This window comes from Ochotona princeps, chromosome 10, assembly GCF_030435755.1.
Source record: "Ochotona princeps isolate mOchPri1 chromosome 10, mOchPri1.hap1, whole genome shotgun sequence".
Lineage (NCBI taxonomy): Eukaryota > Metazoa > Chordata > Mammalia > Lagomorpha > Ochotonidae > Ochotona > Ochotona princeps.
In genome coordinates this window covers 47,547,206-47,567,413 of record NC_080841.1, presented here as the reverse complement: position 1 = coordinate 47,567,413, position 20,208 = coordinate 47,547,206, and the positions used below count along the sequence as shown (strand labels likewise).

Below are 20,208 nucleotides of genomic sequence, written 5' to 3'. Positions count from 1 at the left end.
AAGAAATGACTGTGATCTCTAGAGGACCCATTGCAGCCTTCTGATTCCTGAGTCTCCCTGTTTGCCTGCAACAGAGCTTCTGCAAGGTGGTACTAACACAATTACAATTGCTAATATCCTGCTTTTCCTGCAAGGGAAACCATAGCAGCAAACAGAGCTGCAGAGAGCAGGAGCTCCTGTCTTCTTGGCAGTAAATCCCCAAGCTAGAGCAGGACTGGGGATGACTGCAGATGTAGCAGGTCATGCCCCAGGTGTCACAGGGACTCATGCTCTTAGAGAATTTTAGATGTTCTTTAATGATTATCATGGTCTTAGGACAATTTCCAGAAACCTTAAATTATTTTTTCTATAATTTATCACTTAAATTATGGATTTGCTGGGGCAAAGACCCTCACTGTCTGTCTAGAACATATCTCTAAATAACTCTTCTAAGCAGTGTTTCAGGGCAGATAGTTAGCCTTCCAGCTAACACCCACACCTCACATCAGAATATTTAGTTTCAATTCCTGACTCCATGCAGACCCTAAAAGGAAGAAGCAGAGGCTCAAGTAATTGGTGTCCTGCTCCCCTACGCAGGATTGGAATAGCATTCATGGAGCTACCCTTCAGACCCAGCCATTTAAGACAGTTAGAGGATGATCCAGTAGATAAAACCTCTGACTGACTGTCTCTGTCTCACTCTCCAATAAAATTTTAAGAGAGAAATAGTTAAGACAGTTCAACATTACAAATTCCAATTTTACAGATTTATGTATTAACATTGGATCAAAAATCGAAATAGAAATGTTATAAATCTTCCATTATGAATATGGCTTTGAAAAGAGCAAATTAAATAGTCTCAACTGCAAAGAAAATTAAGACATCCATCAGAGCATTCATTTGTTTTTTAAATTTCAAGCTAGTATCTTCAAATTACCAGCACCAGTTTCAGATTGGATCAGGAGAAGCTACATTCTGACTGTTCAGGTTTGCCCATAGGCAAAAACAAGAAGTCATCATAACTAAGTACATCAAAAGAACAACAAAGTCTCTCTGTCCTGGGATTACCCAAACTCCTATTACCATCTATGGTAAGGAAACATGTATTCTGCTGTTGAACACCAGGACACGAGGAGATCCTTCAGCCACAATCCAATTCAAACTATTATTTCTAAGATGCAAAATCTGAAAGCTTCCAGAAGGAAAAGGAACTATGTTCAGCTAAAGGAAATGAATACAAATTATCTACCTTCACATTCCTGAAACTCCAACAGAAACACTCAGAAGCCTGCTCGGATGCTGATTTACCATGGTTTTAAATTAAACTTCAAGGAAACCTTTGCTTAAAGCACCATTCACACAAAAAATGACCCCTTAATCCTCTCTATATATCTAAACCAAATGAATTCTTCAAGGCCCACTACTAGTCGCATCTCCTCCACACAGGCTGCCCACCACATCCGGCCCTCAGAGTCTGTCCTTTTCCTGACCACCCACAGTATTTACTGTCTTTATGAAAGAATACGGAACCTGAACAGTCATTGATATACAGCCATATTAATTATTCAATACTGTCTCTCTTGGGCTACTCCAAGACAAATTAACCCTCCAGAGACTCTCTGTACCTTCTCTTACATAAAATTTTCTATGCTGTACTCCCTGCTCACAGGAATAAATTCTATCATCAGGTCAAAAAAGGGAGCAAGAGAGAAATTTATACTTTTATTATTTTGCCAGTGAAAGTAAAGAAAGTGGTTTGGCATGTTGGCTCAATTAGCTAATCTTTCTCCTGCTGGGATCCCATATGGGCGCTGGGTATGTGCTGGCAGTTTCACTTCCCACTAAGCTCCCTGCTGGTGATCTAGAAAGCACTGAGCATGGCCCAAAGCCTTAGGAACCTGTACCCATGTGCAAGACCCAGGAGATGCTCCTGGCTCCTGGTTTCAGATCGGCTAAGTTTGTGGCCACTTGGGGAGTGAACCAGTGAGAGAATGGAAGATTTTTCTCTCTGTCTCTTCTCCTCTGAGTAAATGTGTCTTTTCAATTTAAATAAATAAATAGATAGGGGGAAGGAAAAAAAGCAAAGAGAGCTCTCTGTAGTTTTCTAGGGTCCGCACAATATCCGCTCTAAATTGACAGTATTGAGAAAAGGCTCTTGCAGCGTCTGCTGCACATAGAATTATTGCTATTTGACACTCCTTCTTAATTCCTGTGTATCAAGATGAATAAACATCCCACCTCTTAAAATACAGTACCTATTTATTTTTTAAGATATATTCTTTTTATTGGAAAAACAAATCTACAGAGAGAAAGAGAGAGACAGAAAGATCTATCCAGTTGTTCTCTCCCTGGGTGCCCATTACGGGCTGGAGCAGAGTTTATCCAAAGCCAAGAGCTTGTTCCAGGTCTCCCATATTGGTACAGGAACCCAAGGCTTTGGACCATCCTCTACTACTTTCCTGGGCCACAAGCAGGGAGCTAGAGGAGAAGCGGAACAGCTGTAACACAAACTGGTGCCCAGATAGGATCCCTGTACTGCAAGGCAAGGATTTAACCTGAGCCATCATGCCAGGCTCCAATATCTATTCTTATACAGCTAGTCCAAAAGACTCTTAATATCAAACACATATATAAATCCAAAATACGAAAGAATTTATCTTCAGCATTATAATTTTATGCAATTTCAAAGTACAATTAATCAAAAAAAATCCTCTAACATACAACTTGTCTTGTTACCCGACAAGGTCAAGAATTATTAGCTTAATAATCTTTCCTTTCCTTGGTACTTTTGGTTTTTTAAGCCATTTACTTGAAAGTATTAAAACAATTTTTTGGCTGAAAGAGAATTTTTAAATAGAGGTTATTATTGTTGCATTCTTTGAATTGATTGAGTATGCGCTACAAATAGTTATAGAAATAACATCTTCAAAAAATAATAAATCTTTCAACTTCTAAAGCAAATCCAGATTCCACTAAACCTATGTTTGTCTAATTATAGCTTTGTATTTTGATGTGGTTTTCTATGTAAATACATTTTTAAGACTTGCAATTGGAATGTATTCTATTAAAAGCAGATGCTCAAAGTTAGAGTACCAAATGTTTATTAAGTATCCCAAAACAAATCTAAATCGTCTTATTTGACATTTTAAGTCTTTAGCTTAAAACGCAAATATGACTATTTAAATCAACCAAAACACACCTTTGCTTCCTACAATTCCAAAACATTAGCACCAACACAAGAATATTAGACTCTTGCTACTCAGACCACAATTCATCTTATTATTTGGTGAACACTGAAAGCCTAATTGGCTATTATAAATTTAGAAATCTACAAATAAATATTTTCTGTCTTTATATAAAACTGAAACAAAAATTTAAAGACAAAATGCAAGTAGATAATCTATCTTTGTGCAGCAATAAATACTACAGCAGTCAACAATGTTAAAGTGTAACACATACTTTCGCCCAAATTCCTCAACATAATAGGAAAAAGCATTTTAAGAGCAATCCCATAAGAACACTTAGACCTAAGGGGCTGGCACTGTGATATATTGAGAAAAGTTGCCGTTCTGGCATCCCATATGAGCACTGGCTGATGTCCTAGTTGCTCCACTTTAGATTCGACTGGTAAAGTTCAGATGATACCAACAGAAAATGGCCCAGGTGCGTGGATCCCTGTCATGTACTTGGGAACAAGAACAAGCTCCTAGCGCTTGGTTTCCTCCTGGCCCATATCTGGTCATTGTAGCCATCTGGGGAGTGAGCCAGCAAATGAAAGATGTCCCTTTGCTATCTCTCTCATTATCATTCTAACTTTCAAATAAATAAGTTATCTTAATTTAAAAAAATACTTGGAGCTATTAAATTCTATGCATGATTTGGGAACAGCTGGTTGATGAATGTTTGTTTTCTGACCATTGTTATGAGTGCTTCCAACATTAAGAAAATCTTTCAAGAAATTATCAAGAACAATGGAAGAAATGGAACAGTATATCACCAGCTTATTTCCTTGACATATGCATCTACTAAACAAAAATTGTAATGAGTCCTTTTATTACCTCCCCTTACAATGAAGAGGAGATTGAAGTATTTTTCTCACCATATATACAGAGGCTGAATCAACAAATACTTAACTATCATAAATAGTTTTTGTTTCCAACTCTTTGGGCAGAGCATCTTAAAATGATAAATAGGAGAAACCCACAGAGATCCAATTGTGTCATATTAAATGGTTATGCAAATTTCATGTATGGATTGTGAACAATAATACAGATTCTTTGTACTCATTCTTGTTAACTTCAGTGTGAAAATTTACATTTTGGGTAACATGTTCTTTGAACAGATCTTTTAAGCATGATTAAATGTTGTTTCCTCAAGGCATATTTTACAAAGATGGTTCCTTTTCTGTCATGGGGTGTAGAAAAATAAACCAGCTGGGGACGAGCACTGCAGCATAACAGGCTAACGTTCCACCTGTGGCAATGGCACCCCACATGAGCACCAGTTCTAATCCCAGCTGTTCCAATTCTGATCTAGCTCCCTGACAATGGCCTGGGAACAGCAGCAGCAAATGCCTCAAGTCTCTGCACTTACATGGGAGACCCAAGAGTCTCCTGATTCCTGGTTTTGGTCTGGCCAATCTTAAGCCACTGAGGCTAACTGGGGAGATAGCCAACTGACTGAACCTCTCTCTCTCTCTCTCTCTCTCTCTCTCTCATTCTCTCTAACTCTAACCCTGCCTTTCAAGTAAAAATGAATAATTCTTAAAAAAAATTATCAGTTGGCAATCAGTGAACTTAAACCATAGTTGTTGCCTCACAAGCAAGCTGGCCTCATGTTTAACTACCTACACAGGCTTATATATTTAAACTATACATCACTTTGACAAGCTTCTTTTTCTGGACATATGTCATGTTTGGTGGCTTCATAGTTAATATACTTGAAAAAAATTGTCAGAGTATGGAAAAGGCTTTAAAAGTGTCTCAACACACAGTTTATTAAGTGTAACTAGAGTCATTTACATATTGAGCACTCAGGGGTGGGTATCTGGCACACAGTTAAAGCATCACTTGGGATACCCATAGCTATATCACGAGGTTAACTCCGAATCCAGCTTCCCAGTTATGTGCACCTTGGGCTCTGAGGCAGCAAATGATGGCTCAATTACATTGGTGCCTAACGTCCATGTGGGAAAGTTGGACTGAGTTTTCCATTTCCCACTTCAACTTGAGCCTGACCTGGGTTGTGAACATTTGGGGAGTGAACCTACACATGGAAGACATCTGTACGGACCTGTCCGCCTGTCAAATAAAAACAGATTAACAAAAACGTTTAATAAATATAAACACTAAAAAATTAAAACTGTCTTATGGCATAAATAAAATACTGTATTGTTCACACTCATACATATAACTGAGGAAGAACACAGGTTCTGACGAATTTGAATCTGAGCTTTTCCCCTTACCAGCTGGGGAAAATTACTGATCTCTTCTATATCTTGGCTTTTTGATCCATGACCTGGGGATGATGGTGTCTATCTCATAGAGGATGAAGAATAAGTGAGTTATTACAGTGCTAAAAACAATAACCAGCACAGGGTAAACACAGGGCACAATGTGGTTTCTATGATTATTATTCTTGTTGTACTTAATACATGAGCCAAATATAATTTGCTAAGGAGCTCAGGGGACACAGGATTAGCCAATATTTTTTAAATGCTCTCTATTATCAGAATCTTTCCAAAATAAACTCTCTCAATTTTTCGGTCCTAAGTCCAGGATAAACTTCATCTTTTTACCACATAAGATGCTCAGATGACTTAAGACCTTTATCAACGTTCCTAATCACTGAGTTATCTTAGAAATAAACAGGTGTGGCACTTTAACTGTATGCCAGGTACATGTGCAGAAATCTTATAGCTTTTCCATACTCTGACATGTTCATAACCATGGGGTTATCCTAAAGAGAGACTTGGAGCATTCCTTAAAAGCAGACAAGAGTATTTGTGTCTTGACATTTAAACACACAGGCATCAAATGAGATTGCTTGTCTTATTATCCTCTTCATTCCTCAAGGGCTATGATTGTTGTTTTAAGTGAGCAGGTTAACATATAATTGTAATGAATAAGTCTCAGATGTACAAAAGTGACAAAGAGCTATGACAACTCAAGTTCCAGTAAATTCTCACCTGCTTTCCTAATCTCCCTTTGTGTAATATCTCAAAAGAGAGGGCCCAGCGGTGTGGTCTAGCACTTAAAAGTCCTCACCTTGAAAGCCCCGGGATCCCATATGGGCGCTGGTTCTAATTCCAGCAGCTCCACTTCCCATCCAGCTCCCTGCCTGTGGCCTGGAAAAGCAGTCGAGGACGGCCCAAAGCTTTGGGACACTGCACCCGCCTGAGAGACCTGGAAGAAGTTCCTGGTTCCTGGCTTCAGATCGGTACAGCACTGGCCGTTGCGGTCACTTGGGGAGTGAATCATCGGATGGAAGATCTTCCTCTCTGTCTCTCCTCCTCTCTGTATATCTGACTTTGTAATAAAAATAAACAAATCTTTAAAAAAAAATCTCAAAAGAGAGAGGGAGGGTGAGAGCAAGAGGAAAGGAAGAAGGAAAGAGAATTACAAGGATAAGAGAGAAATGATCACATAATAAATTCACATATATTTTCTACGAGAAAAATAAAAATGAAATAAATGCTTGCCTCTAGTTATGTGGAAGCAAGGAGATTTACAAACACAAGATATTCCTCATCACTACTTTTGAGTGTTCATGGAATAACTCCTTTTCCTTATAGAAATGACAGTATGTCAGGCAAGGCAATCTTAGTGCGATCACACTGAAACTGTCTCTGTTGTAACAGCACAGCAGCCCAGGCAGCTCATTAAATACCAGCACATTTAACTAGAGTCCTACTTGCAAGAGAGAGACAGATCACAGAAAATTATTTGGCTACTTTTAAATATTTAAAGAAAAGAAAAACAGAACTTCCAGTTTCCATTGTATATAAGAATTGCTTGAAATACCTCCATAAATATATGCCACAGCATTAAAGCCTACTAGTTTCTTTGGAAATGAATCATGAGGTACCAAAATGTCTATACATATGATCGGTATACATTTCCCAGAAAAAGTGGAACTATTTGCATACATCTGAAAATACATTTCCCTTAACAAAGTTCTGAATGTCTCAAGCAAATTGAATGGACAGATTTTTTTTTTACTCCAAAACAAGCAAATAAAATAAAAATGTTTATTCAGTCATATTTAACTTTGAAATTTTTTCTCCAGCATGCAGAAAAAAAAATCATTTTTTCTTCCAAAAGCAGATCGCAAGTACCAAGCCAAAGAGATGCTAAAGAACTTGTCAAGAAGTCATGATGGAGACTGTTCCACCAGCTGAAATGGACAGTCAACCAAACACTACAACTGAATGTGAACTATTACTCTGGCAAGTCTATGAAACATATCAATGACAGAGTGAAATGAGCATACTATGGTAATATTCAACACATCCACACTGTTTAGCTGCCAAGAGGCTAACATGTGCTAACTCTTCTTGAGTTTTGATGATTGAAACAAAATGATAACTGACTAAGGTAAAGTTTGAAAATAGTATCAACTAGAAATTGAAATCCCATAGTCACAAGCAACTTGTAAGAAAACTTCATTATTTATATTCCTTTACCCAAAAGAAAAAAGTGGCATTGGGAGAGGGTGTGGTTTGTTTTTGTTAGACATTTAGTCCCTTAACAAGAGATAGCCTACACTACGCCTGTCCATTTGTCAAGGGCCAGTGCTGGCTGCTTACCTAGTCTCCTTGTCTGTATTCTGCATTCGAATTTTTTACTGTTTCCTGGTATTTAAGACACACATTAGATGCCAACTCAGGGTCAGTATACTAGACACAAATATACCAGGGGGGATGTTTAAAATATTCATCTTTGCCAAAATAGAATTTTTCATTTACATCTCTTCTCTTTAACACTGTCATGCTGGACTTAATATTATGACAAATTATTTTCTGGTTTTTAATCACTCCTGAGGACAGCCAGATATTTATGCGATGTTCCTCCTTCACACAGCTGGCTTATTCCTTTCCCAAACACTGGGAATGGAAACATAACATCCCTGTTACTGTCTTATTTTCTATGGTCACTGGTCTAAGTCATCAGCTACAGGGTTATAATGCAGTAAAGTGGTTTTGAAAAACTCAACTGCATCACGTGTGGATTTTCATCATTCTACAATGGATGCAATGTATGGCTGAGCCTGCCTACTGTTCTACCTACGGACTTGAGCAGTCTTACTGTTCTGTTGAAATCCACACATTCTTGGTGGGACTGGGTAGTGTCCATCTCCTAGAAGTTATTTGCTCTGAAATAAATATCCATGATAACAACTCTGAGCCATGTGCACAGTCCAGACTTTCAGATTAAAGGCAAAAATTTAAGGAATGACACAAGTCATTGGCACACACTTGAGAAGGCCAGGCCAGTAGATTACTGAGAACATGGGCCCTATTTCTCCATTCTTGTCTTTCAAGACTGCACTGCTGGCCACTTTTTTTTTTTTTTTTTGGCCTGGTTGTACTCTTATTACTACCCTGCAGAAGTTAAAGAATATATCCACTCTGCAGTTCAGGGTAAAGGATAGACACAAGTTCATTATTGTGAGGTTTTACTGTGCCTTCCTAAATGACACCTTTGAGAATTTACAATATAGTTTTATATTCAGGCCCCAAGTATGTACAAATTAAGAATGTTGCTTGGAAATGGTCCCTAAACGCACCATATTTTCTTCTTCTAACTCAAGTGCCACAGGCTGGATCAAAGGAAATGGAAATGGAAAAATGGATTCAATATTTGCTTAGCTGGATTCTAACAGCCTCTGCTTCCATGATAATGCAGTAAAATTCCAAATACAATATCAGTTACTAAGACTGACAGATTTGTTTGATTTTCCGTTCTCTCATTTTTCCATTCATACTAATGCTCAAATGGCTTTCTATCAGCTTAAAATTTATTTCCAGATAACTAATCCTACAAAGAAGCAATAGCTCAAATTTTGTAAAATATATGTGTGTGTGTGTGTGTGTGTACATCAACACATTACAAATAATAATCAGGGCATTATCACTTGATGGAGGGGATTATTTATTATTCCATTTGGCTAGTTGTACTGAACCACATGTTCTAAAATTCTAACCTTTGCTCTTTACATAAGATCTGTGGAACTTTCCATAGCCCAGAACTATTTCAAGGATTTTTCTCTAATGAAAGTTAACACTTATGCCAAAAATACTGTCCAACTCACAAAAGCACAAAAATACTTACTTGTTTAGCCTTTGTCTTTGAGATGGTGTCAGAAATAGGCTTCTTTCTCTCCTTTACAGCAGTTTTAGAAAATAACTCCTCAAATTCATGACAATCTATGGATGGCTCTTCAATTTTTTCCCAAATAAGTGAAGGACTAGAATCTCTAAAGTTAAGCAAACAACAATGAAATGACCTTCGAATTAAACTATGTAGCTAGCTTAAACAGAATGGAAGAAGGGAGGGAGGAGGAGCAGAAGCTACCAAGATTGGTAAACGGAAAGGAAAAGGAAAGCTAAAAAGAGGACAAAACATTGCTTTGTCAATTTGAAGATAAAATCAAAATACCATCCAGATAGAATGGAACTTTGCATTGGAATAATTTCTAGGAATTCTCAGTTTTGAAGTCACTCATTGAATAAGAACATACAAGCAAAATTCCTCTTGGCATGGGTTAGGAAGGCAAGAAATGCTTGGTAGCTGTCACACAACTTTACTCATCAGTCTTGTGGGTTATTCATAGATTTAAAAATTAAGTTTCCAAAATTACATCTCTCACCACGGCTTTCGACCATTTCATTGATATTTAGCTCCATGGTGACTACACATTCATACAGCATAATGCAAAAAAAAAATACATTTGAAAGAATCAAAACAACAAAACCAAAACTTCATACCATGAAACTGGAGAAAGGAGTCTGGAATATAGTTTAGAATGTTCATCAACATATAAAAGTGATGTATACACAGAGAATGAACTGCAAGGTTAAAAATAGTCAAGATATATAGATTCTTGCCTCGTGGAAATAATTTAATCAACAGTAACTTAAGACACAAGAGGGAAAAGAGCCTTGTTTAAAAACAATAACAACAACTATGTCTAAATTCATGCCCTATCACACAAAGAAAACTGAAACTCTCATGAAAAGTTTGGTAAGAACGCACTGTAAAGTTTAAGTGTATGCTTTTTCCCGACCTACATTTCCAAGCAATCCAAATTCAAGTATCCTAGCACTGTCTCAGTGACTGAGGAAGACAGGTGATAGAAACATAAGTAAAATGCTACCAGCATATTTAATGAAAAGAATTCGTGTATGATGGTTATCATTAATCGTAATTTCATGACTTCACATTATGTCACCAATCATCCATAAAGCCTTCAAGAAATTCTCAGAAGCAAGTTACCTTACACAAACATTTGCATGTATTTTTGTGTAGGGTGTTTCTCTAAGAAAGGTTACTGTCAACAGAATAGACTAGTAACACAAGGTGGTGTCTTTTAAATGATGCAACCACCATTGTTTAAAAGTCAGTTTGCCTAAGAATTGACATTTTAAGCTTTTGTCAAAAATTTAAATTGTGAAAGCAAAGAGTAGATTCTCAATATGGAAACTAATTTGGCTACAAATGTCTGTGTTCACCTGCCTCCACTCATTCTGGAGAGCATCTAAGCACACAGTTTCTGCGGGATTTAGGCATGCAAAGCAGTCAATCACTAGTCTGTCAACATGTATTGAGAATAGATCCTAGAAATTTATATATATATATATCCTATCTATTTTTATATATTTCAGTAACTATAAATGATATATATATACCTTATACATTGATACACATATTTTTAGATATAGATGTTATTTGCTTTATCTCCTTTACACTTAGAGTAAAACAACATGTTAAATTACAAATTTCCCCAAAATTTTAAGACAGTGTTTCCCTCATACTGACAAACTGTAAAGATGAACTTACTCTTGTTACCTTTTACTATGCAGTTGAATTCTCGTCCAATAAAGAGGCTTCATTGGCCGACAAGGTTCTATTGGCTGCTTCCTACTCCCTTTGTCTTGATTCATCCCTAATCCAAATAGGCCAGTTGGCAATGGAGGAGGAAGAAATCCACACACTTGCGGTGTTGGTAAAGTGCTACTCCCAACTTGTGGGGTGAGTGAAGGGCCTGAACCAGGAAGAAGAGGGGGTGGAGGAGGTGGAGGGATTCCTGTCCCAGGAGGAGGAGGAGCTAGAGCAGGAGGTATCCCGGTACCTGGTAGAGGAGGAGGAGGAGGAGGAATGCCAGCACCAGGTACAGGATGGGGAGGGGGAGGGGGAGGAAGCCCAGCTCCTGAAAGAGGAGGAGTGGGGGGAGGAGGAGGTATTCCCATACCAGGTAAAGGGGGAGCAGGGGGAATTCCCACACCAGGTAGAGGGGGGGCGGGAGGTATCCCTCCACCCGGTAGAGGGGGAGCAGAGGGAATTCCCACACCAGGTAAAGGGGGAGCAGGGGGAATTCCCACACCAGGTAGAGGGGGGGCGGGAGGTATCCCTCCACCCGGTAGAGGGGGAGCAGAGGGAATTCCCACACCAGGTAGAGGAGGGGCAGGGGGAATTCCCACACCAGGTAGAGGGGGGGCGGGAGGTATCCCTCCACCCGGTAGAGGGGGAGCAGAGGGAATTCCCACACCAGGTAGAGGAGGGGCAGGGGGAATTCCCACACCAGGTAGAGGGGGGGCGGGAGGTATCCCTCCACCCGGTAGAGGGGGAGCAGAGGGAATTCCCACACCAGGTAGAGGAGGGGCAGGAGGAATTCCCACACCAGGTAGAGGAGGGGCGGGAGGTATCCCCCTATCCGGTAGAGGGGGAGCAGGGGGAATTCCCACACCAGGTAAAGGGGGAGAAGGGGGAATTCCCACACCAGGTAGAGGGGGGGCTGGAGGTATCCCCACACCAGGTAGAGGAGGGGCGGGAGGTATCCCCACACCTGGTAGAGGGGGGGCGGGAGGTATTCCTACACCTGGTAGAGGTGGAGGAAGGGATACTATTTCATCAGATACAAAAGGGGGAGGGTGTAGTTGCATTTCTGTATCTAGCAGAGGAGGAGGTGGGGGGATGGCTGTACTGGGCAGAACAGGCACTGTCATGCCAAGGGAAGGGGGATGTGGAGGCATGGCCATGCCCAGGGCAGGCATGGAGCTGGGCGACTCTGTGCAAGGCAGAAGTGGTGAGTGTGGGATGGTACAGCTGTTTACAAAACCAGAGTGTTCATGACTGTCTTCCAAGTCAGTATGAAGGGAAGCACATGGCAGCTGAGACGCAGGCTGTCCATGACCATTGGATGGCAGAAGGGATGAAGGGCACAGAGACTGTGACACACTTTGTGTGGGCTGATGGGCATCAAGTTGTACTGATATTCTCCTTGGAGACACAATCAAAGAAATCTCTGAACAGAACTTGGTCTGTAATCCAGGAGTTGAAGACGAGAGAGCTGATGCCCCGCTTTCAGCCCCAGCTGGGCCTGGAGGCCCTTCAGGCAAAGCATTCCCAGAAGCTGGTATGAGGACCCCACCCTCTTCTGTAGGGGATGTCTGTATTGATTTTGCTTGTAAAATCCTTTGAGGCTGTATATCCTCTTCTCCTAACCTGAGTGCTTCAAGACAGACACCTTCTGAGGGTGCCAATCCATTCTCGACCCCTCGACGGCCTCTGGTCAATTCCACGTCCACAGCGGGGTACTGCTTCTCCAGTTCAGCTATTTTGGTCCTTAGGTCCTCAATGGTCTGTTCCAGTTGCTGAATGACATTGGCCTGTCCCTCAAACCTCGTGTCGAGGACCTCCTGAGGGGCAGCAATGACAAGAGCAATTAAATGAGATCATGCCAAAGAGAAGATTATAAATTAAACAGAAACATATCATATGTTGTAATACTTCTGGAAAGATCCCCCAGGGGAAAAATACTGTTACTCTCTATGTTGTCTACCCTGGGCTTTTAAGGATTTACACAATTTATCATGGCTCCCAAGATTTCTGTTGTCTCAACCCTGAACAGTATCATTAAGGACACGTACACCAACAAGAATGAGGGAGAAAATTCTGAGTGTAGAGTAGCAAACTACTTATTTTAAAATATTTTTTATTTCCTATTGTCAGGACACATTTAGCAGTTTCATTGGGAGTCCATCTTTGATTTGGAAATAGAAATACATACTGCATTGCATCTTCACATCTCAATTCGATAGTCTCTATTACACAGTTACTACACAACTTCTTAAATGAAAAGCCATAAAACAAAATCAACAACTGGGTAAAATTAAAAAATCTACAATGCTCAGAAGTTAAATAACATGCTACTGAATGACCAATGTGTTGCTGAAGAAATAAAAAAGAAAATAAAAAACAAGCTTGGAGAAAATTATGCTACTGTGACCTACAAGTCAGTGAAAAATTTAATAAGAAAGGAATTTAATAAGAAACTATTTTGTTGTTTTTTAAAATTTATTTACTTTTACTGAAAAGTTAGATATACAGAGAGGAGCAGAGACAGAGAGGAAGATCTTCCGTCCAATGTTTCACTCCCCAAGTGAGCGCAATGGCTGGAGCTGAGCCAATCTGAAGCCAGAAGCCTCTTCCGGGTCTCCCACGTGGGTGCAGGGCCCCAATGCATTGGGCCGTCCTCGACTACTTTTCCAGGTCACAAGCAGGGAGCTGGATGGGAAGCGTGGCTGCCGAGATTAGAACCAGCACCCATATGGGATCCCAGTGCATTCAAGGCAAGGACTTTAACTGCTATTCTATCGCACCGGGCCCGAGAAAAACTATTTGAAGAAATGAAAATAAAAACAAAAATAACCAAAGCCCATGAGATGTAGCAAAAACAGTATTAAAAGGGCTATTGAACATAGGATATTTATTCTTTTGGGATTGATTTATTTCACTGAGCGTAATGGTCTCTAGTTGGGCCCATCAAAAGAGGAGTGGATAAAGAAACTGTGGTACAGCTATTCCATGGAATACTACTCAGCCATTAAGAAGATTGAAATACTACTTTATTTCTAAAATAGTGCTCTCAATTTCAGGCTTAGTGGCATGTGCTAGCAGCATGTTCTCTCAAGACACTGTAAATGTAATCCTGAGTTTTAAAAGCAATCACCATCACTTAAAATTAATCCCTGAATGTGTCTCTAATAAGATGCAAAATGTCTTTGACATTCATATGTCTATGGCTATATTCCTAGTAAATGTGAATAGTACCATACATAGCCTGCCTATTGTGAGTTTAACATTTTACCCAAGCTATTTGTAAAAGTAATGACAAAATATTCTTAACAATTTATGTTGATGAATCCTTCAAATATGTAAAATGTTGAGAAGTAATCTATATGCAAATTGACATACACAAATGGACTCCTCCAAAGTTCATGAAAAATGTGTATTTTGAAAAATTGCATGATTTCGAATTTTTTTACATCAAGATAAATATTACATTTTAATTACTTTTTTCAAGTGCCTCATGCCCATACACAACCACACAGCCCCTTAACTCACTACTTTTTATCAATATCTACACAAAAAGTTATGGTGTTAAAATGCAGTTTGAGAAACTGCATTTCTCAGAGTACTATGTTCTCTGACTTGTACATGGTAAAAGACAGAACTATAAACAACCTGACATCATGTTACATTGTAGTTAATTTCTTTATCAAATCAAAAAGAAGAAACTCAAAACCAAAAAACTAGCTCCCAAACACATTCCAAATAAAAACAAAAACTACTCAATGTTTCTTTTTTACAGTGGATTAGTAAAATGTATATGCTATCTTAATTGACCAGTGTACAACTAACCTTCAAGCATGAGTATTTCTATGGGTGTTTCTGGCAAATAAAGTTCTTATTTTCCCATTAATGTCCATCATAGGAAACGTTTAGATGGTGAAGGCAATTAGGATGCCAGTTATTCCACGTGCCACATCGCAATGCCCAGTTCCGGCTCTGGACCCAAGCTCCTTGCTAGTGCAGGCTCAGGGAGGTAACAGTCATGGCTCACGTAACTGCATGCCTGTCACCCATTTAGGAAACCTGGATTCAATTCCTGGCTTCCATCTTTAGCTCACCCATCTATTGAAGACATCTTTTCCTTTCCTCCCTTCCACCATTTTGTTCTTTTCATCTCCTTTTTTCTTTTTCTCCCTTCTACTCAAATAACTAAAAAAAAAAAACCAAACCGGTAGCCTTGTGGTTAAGTCACTGGCTAGGATGCTCATGCCCATACTGGAGAGCCTTGGTCTTGACGCCCACTGCTGGACCCAGTCTCTGTCTGCTATTGCACAGCCAAATATGAACAGTGATGGCCCCAGGAATTGGATATCTGACACCCATGTGGGAGACCTAGATTGAGTTTCTGTCTCCTGGTTTCAGCCCTCCCAACTTTTTTTTTTTTTTTAAAGATTTTATTATTATTGGAAAGCCGGATATACAGAGAGGAGGGGAGACAGAGAGGAAGATCTTCCATCCGATGATTCACTCCCCAAGTGAGCCGCAACGGCCAGTGCTGCGCCGATCTGAAGCCAGGAACCAGGAACCTCCTCCAGGTCTCCCACATGGGTGCAGGGTCCCAATGCATTGGGCCGTCCTCGACTGCTTTCCCAGGTCACAAGCAGGGAGCTGGATGGGAAGTGGAGCTGCTGGGATTAGAACCGGTGCCCATATGGGATCCCGGTGCATTCAAGGCGAGGACTTTAGCCGCTAGGCCATGCCACCAGGCCCAGCCCTCCCAACTTCTTGCCATCAATTTAGGCTATAAGGGGAGTGAACCAGCCAATAAGAGCTCTTTCCCTCTGTATTACTGTCTCTCAAATAAACAAGTAAAAAATTAAAAATTAAAACTAGTTGAGGAATTGCATGCAAGAAGTAGATCGTAGCAGCCTGAATTATGGCAGAGCATGTAAGGCATCACATATTGTTGCCTCCTCGAGGCCACGCTGCTCCAGTTTCAATCCAGTTCCCTGTTAATGACATAAGATAAGCAGTGGAAGATGGCCCAAGACTTTGGGCCTCTGTACCCACAAAGGAGTCCCAGAAGAAGCCCCTGGCTTCAGCCAGGCCCAGGCCTGGTCACTGTAGTCTTAGGGAATGGTATAGGGAATGCAAGGCTGACAGTCTCTCTTCTTTCCTTCTTGACTTCCTCTCTCTACTCCCACTCTATAATTATTTCAAGAATAAAAATTTTCACATAAAAAAGCAGTAGATCCTTGAAGAGTTAAAACAACTCAAATTTTAAATGCCGGTACCAAAGCCAGCTCTTTTTAATCATAAAATTGGATATATGAGAAGCAATATAAAAGTTAAAATACACTTAGGAAAGAAAAAAATTAATAATGAAGAAAGTAAGTTATAATTCCCTAGTATATAGTAGCAACTATCTTACTCTGTTCTACATTGTTCATGTGCCCTCAGTCACTATCCAACTAGTCCAATGTAGCACCCAAAGTTGGGGAAAATAAGGGTATTGTATCAATGACTAGGAATATTACTGGGGTGTTTATCCTTTCTAAATTAAAAAGTCAGAAAAGATAAAAGAATATCCACAAATGATAACTGGTACCAGAAAAAAAAAAGTCTGTTAAACAGAATCCACGTAAGATAGTTCTCTCACCCTCTATCACTTCTACTTGTACAATTAGGAAGGAAAATTATACGAACAGGCCCACTTGTAGCTAGCATTATCCAAGTCCATGCAGCCACACAGAAATTTAGAAAGAATTAGCTACCCATACTCCTATGCTTCCTGGCTGTTCTGTAATAGTCAAGACTTGAAAACATCTAGAAAGCACTCCAGTGACCTCTTTACGCTGTGAAATGGTGAGTTGAGAGGTGTTAGTTCTCCCAGGAGACCGAAGGGAGAGGATTCAATTGAAAAGTTTCAGCTCAAAAGTAGGTGCTTCAAATCTTCCAACTTTGACACAAAAGAATCCTATTTTATAAAATAAACAGTTCTGTTAAACACACTTAGAATGGATTCTGGTTATTGCAATAAGGGCTAACTCATATTAGTTGATGATAATAATTCTAAGTAAATTGTGGAAAAGGATCTGTCTTTTAAAAAGAAGTTAAAAAAACTAAACAATTATATCCCCTTATTTAATAAAATGATCATAAAGAAAGCATGTACAAAGACTTAGAATTAGTTTCACAGAAAATAATAAAACAAAAGAATTCTTTTCAGTACAAATTATGACACGATACATGCTGTCTTTCATGAAAAGATTTTTTGTTTTCGGTAATATTTTACTTTCATTGATTTTCCCAATGGCCTCTAACAACTCCAATGAGTAAATTTATCTTTTCTAACTTGTCTGTCACATCATTATCTTTCCCACGTTAAGTAAATTTATTAATTGTTCATGAACCAATTATTATTTGTAATCCAAGATCTCCACTATAATCTTCCTTGGATTTCTAAAACCCCTCAACTTATTCAGGGCTAACAATGTTAATCTACCTTGTATTTACATCATATGATTTCAAACACCAAGAATCATTGCCAAACTGACCCTCCCAGATACAAGCACAGTGGATCAACATAGTTGAACAATGTCACGTGGGGAGAAATTTAGGTTTGGACCTAACTTTAGAAATCATCAAACTGTTAGTGTGTATTGTTCTTTTCATATTCTACTTTCATTTTTAAACAAAGTATTGGAGGCCCTGGAAAACAGTTGAGAAGATCATAAACTAACATGCTTGCTAAACATCAAAAATCTTCGAATATACAGTAAGAACCAGAACAACCGTTATAAGAAATAGATGACAGAATTTCAAAATTTCGTCTAAAATAAACATGGCTCTCCAGCCTCCTGATGCCAGGAAGGTGGCAGCATGACAAATCTCACAAAATAATAAAGATTGAAATTTTTATAGAAAAAATCTCCTTTATACAGACCACTTTCATGGATAAGAACAAGTGGAAGAAAAGTTGGAGTAAAAGAAGCACTGAAGGAAAAACAAAACAAAATAAAACAACAAAAAAAAACTTTCTAGAATTTTCATTGCCTTCTGTGACCTCTAATTACCTGCACCACAAAATCCAGGCCCTCCATCAATGTGACAATCACCTTTCTCCCATTCCAGGAAGGCAGAGCAAGTAAGTGCACCTGAAATCTTAACTGACTAGATTGTAAAATGAGGTCCGCCATCCACTATCAAAGAGGAGCCAAAGTAGGATTCTACGACTGTAGGATTCTGGGTTCTGAGTTTAGTTAAGAGTCTTCAAAGAACCTTATCTGGCCTTCCTTATCCAAGGCTATCAGTCAAGGGCTGGCTGGCTCTCCTATAGCCCCAATTCACAAGTCGGCTCAGTAGAGCTCTCCAGAGATGGCTGTGTTACTTTTCAAGGGGAAGAGTTGATTCCTATGTGGGTTACATTTTTTTTCAGGGTTTATGAAGATATTTACATGGTAAGCATTAGTCGTTATCAAGAAAAAAATGTAAAAGGAGCTTTCTGTTTTCTGATCATTTAAGCAAACCTCTTCCTTGCAGGATCTACACGAAGAGAAGATCTGCACGGCCACCCACGGACAGAGCCTAGACGTAATCTCTGAGAGGCAGCCAGGCACTGTGTTGTCTACGGAAATCCCTCATGTTAGGAGTCTGCTCCTCTGTTTGCAGTGCCTGGAACTTAATCTTCCAGCTCTTCAGAGTACAACAAGAGAGGCCTATTAGATTCCCAAAGGACTCGACACTGCAGAAATGCACTTTTCATTATCTTCAGAATTTTTAACATTTTTTCAAAAAGATTCTCAACTTTCAAGTACTTGCACAACAGTTTAATCTATGTTAATAGTTCAAAATGTCAAAAATCACTTTTTTTAAAGGAAAAAAAAGAAACTGGTGATCTTGGTGGTTTTCCACCAAACCTATACAATAGGTGTATCTTTAAAGACAGAGGAAAGGTAAGTATATTTTTGGTTAGTAAATATCATAATGGATTCTATATGCCACCAATCCTGGAGGTTTCTATTTAAAATATTGTTTATAAGTCTGATTCACTATAAGGGGTAAAGGCTGTCATCTACTTGGTTCAAGAATCATACACCGTAAGTCAGCCAAAATGCTCCCATTCCTGTGTAATTTTATATGAGTGGTTACAGTTAATTCTTACAAATTACTGACATACGTACATATCACAAAATACAAGTTGCCATTAAAAAAAATAAAATGTCACCAAAAAATATTTGTCTAAACACAAGATTATCTGATTCCTCACACAAGAAAACATTACCATGACATTGAGGTTACTCAAGTAAAGCTTCTGCTAAAATGTTAACTTGATCATCTTAGAAATTTGACTACGCTTAGTCTGTATTTAGAGACTTTTAGAGCCTAAAATACAAAGGTATTTAATGACAAGGTAACATCATAATAATTAATTTAATGTATTTTAATATATGTCATTTATTTTTACCTTTATCTGATTTTTCAAATTTTAGTAAATGCAATTATCAGATTACTGATAAATTAGGACACTTCTATACATCGGTAACATGGAAAATTTATACCAAGGATAGAATTCCTAATTGTCATGCTCTAACTTCTAAAATATTCTAAAGTTTTGGAATAAACCAATGATATTTCAGATCTACAATAAGCCAACATATGCAACACATGATTCTATAAGAAAAGAAACACAGGATCACCATCTAGGTGCTTAACAAGCCTACATTCAGTCTGGGGCATCTGGGTTTGACTCCAGGTTACCAAGGACACAGATCTTAGGAAGCACTGGTGAGGACTAAAGTCAGTGTACTCTTGTCACCCATGTAGGAGGTCTAAACTGACTTCCCAGCTTCTGGCTGCGGCCCCTGCCACTCAAGCCAGGTGGGGAGTGAACCCACAAATGAGGAGCTCACTCTGTGTCTCGCTGACTCTAAAATCAATCAAGCAATCAATGCTATTTCTTTAAAAAGAAGCATTTGGTGTGGCAAAAAAAAAAAAAAAAACAAAACACCTGCCACTGCCAAACAGCTAGCCCCTGAAAAGAAGCCAGCAGAAGGAATCTGTCCCCGACAAGAAGCGTGCCACACAAACTCTTAGGCATGCTTATTCCAGAAAGGTCAAAGCTTTTGGATGACTTATTTTCACTTAAGGGACT

The 20,208-nt window shown here is 39.1% G+C and overlaps 1 protein-coding gene across 1 annotated transcript in view; it reads right to left on the bottom strand.

Moving 5' to 3' along the window:
* FMN2 (formin 2) overlaps nucleotides 1–20,208 on the bottom strand; it is a 293,706-nt gene that overhangs the window by 188,160 nt on the left and 85,338 nt on the right. Inside the window, exons 5-7 of the mRNA XM_058669764.1 lie at nucleotides 11,551–12,898; nucleotides 11,049–11,331; nucleotides 9,312–9,456 (exon numbers count right to left, since the gene is read on the bottom strand). Of these exons, the coding sequence (XP_058525747.1) occupies nucleotides 9,312–9,456; nucleotides 11,049–11,331; nucleotides 11,551–12,898 (1,776 nt within the window). The remainder of the gene's footprint in view (nucleotides 1–9,311; nucleotides 9,457–11,048; nucleotides 11,332–11,550; nucleotides 12,899–20,208) is intronic.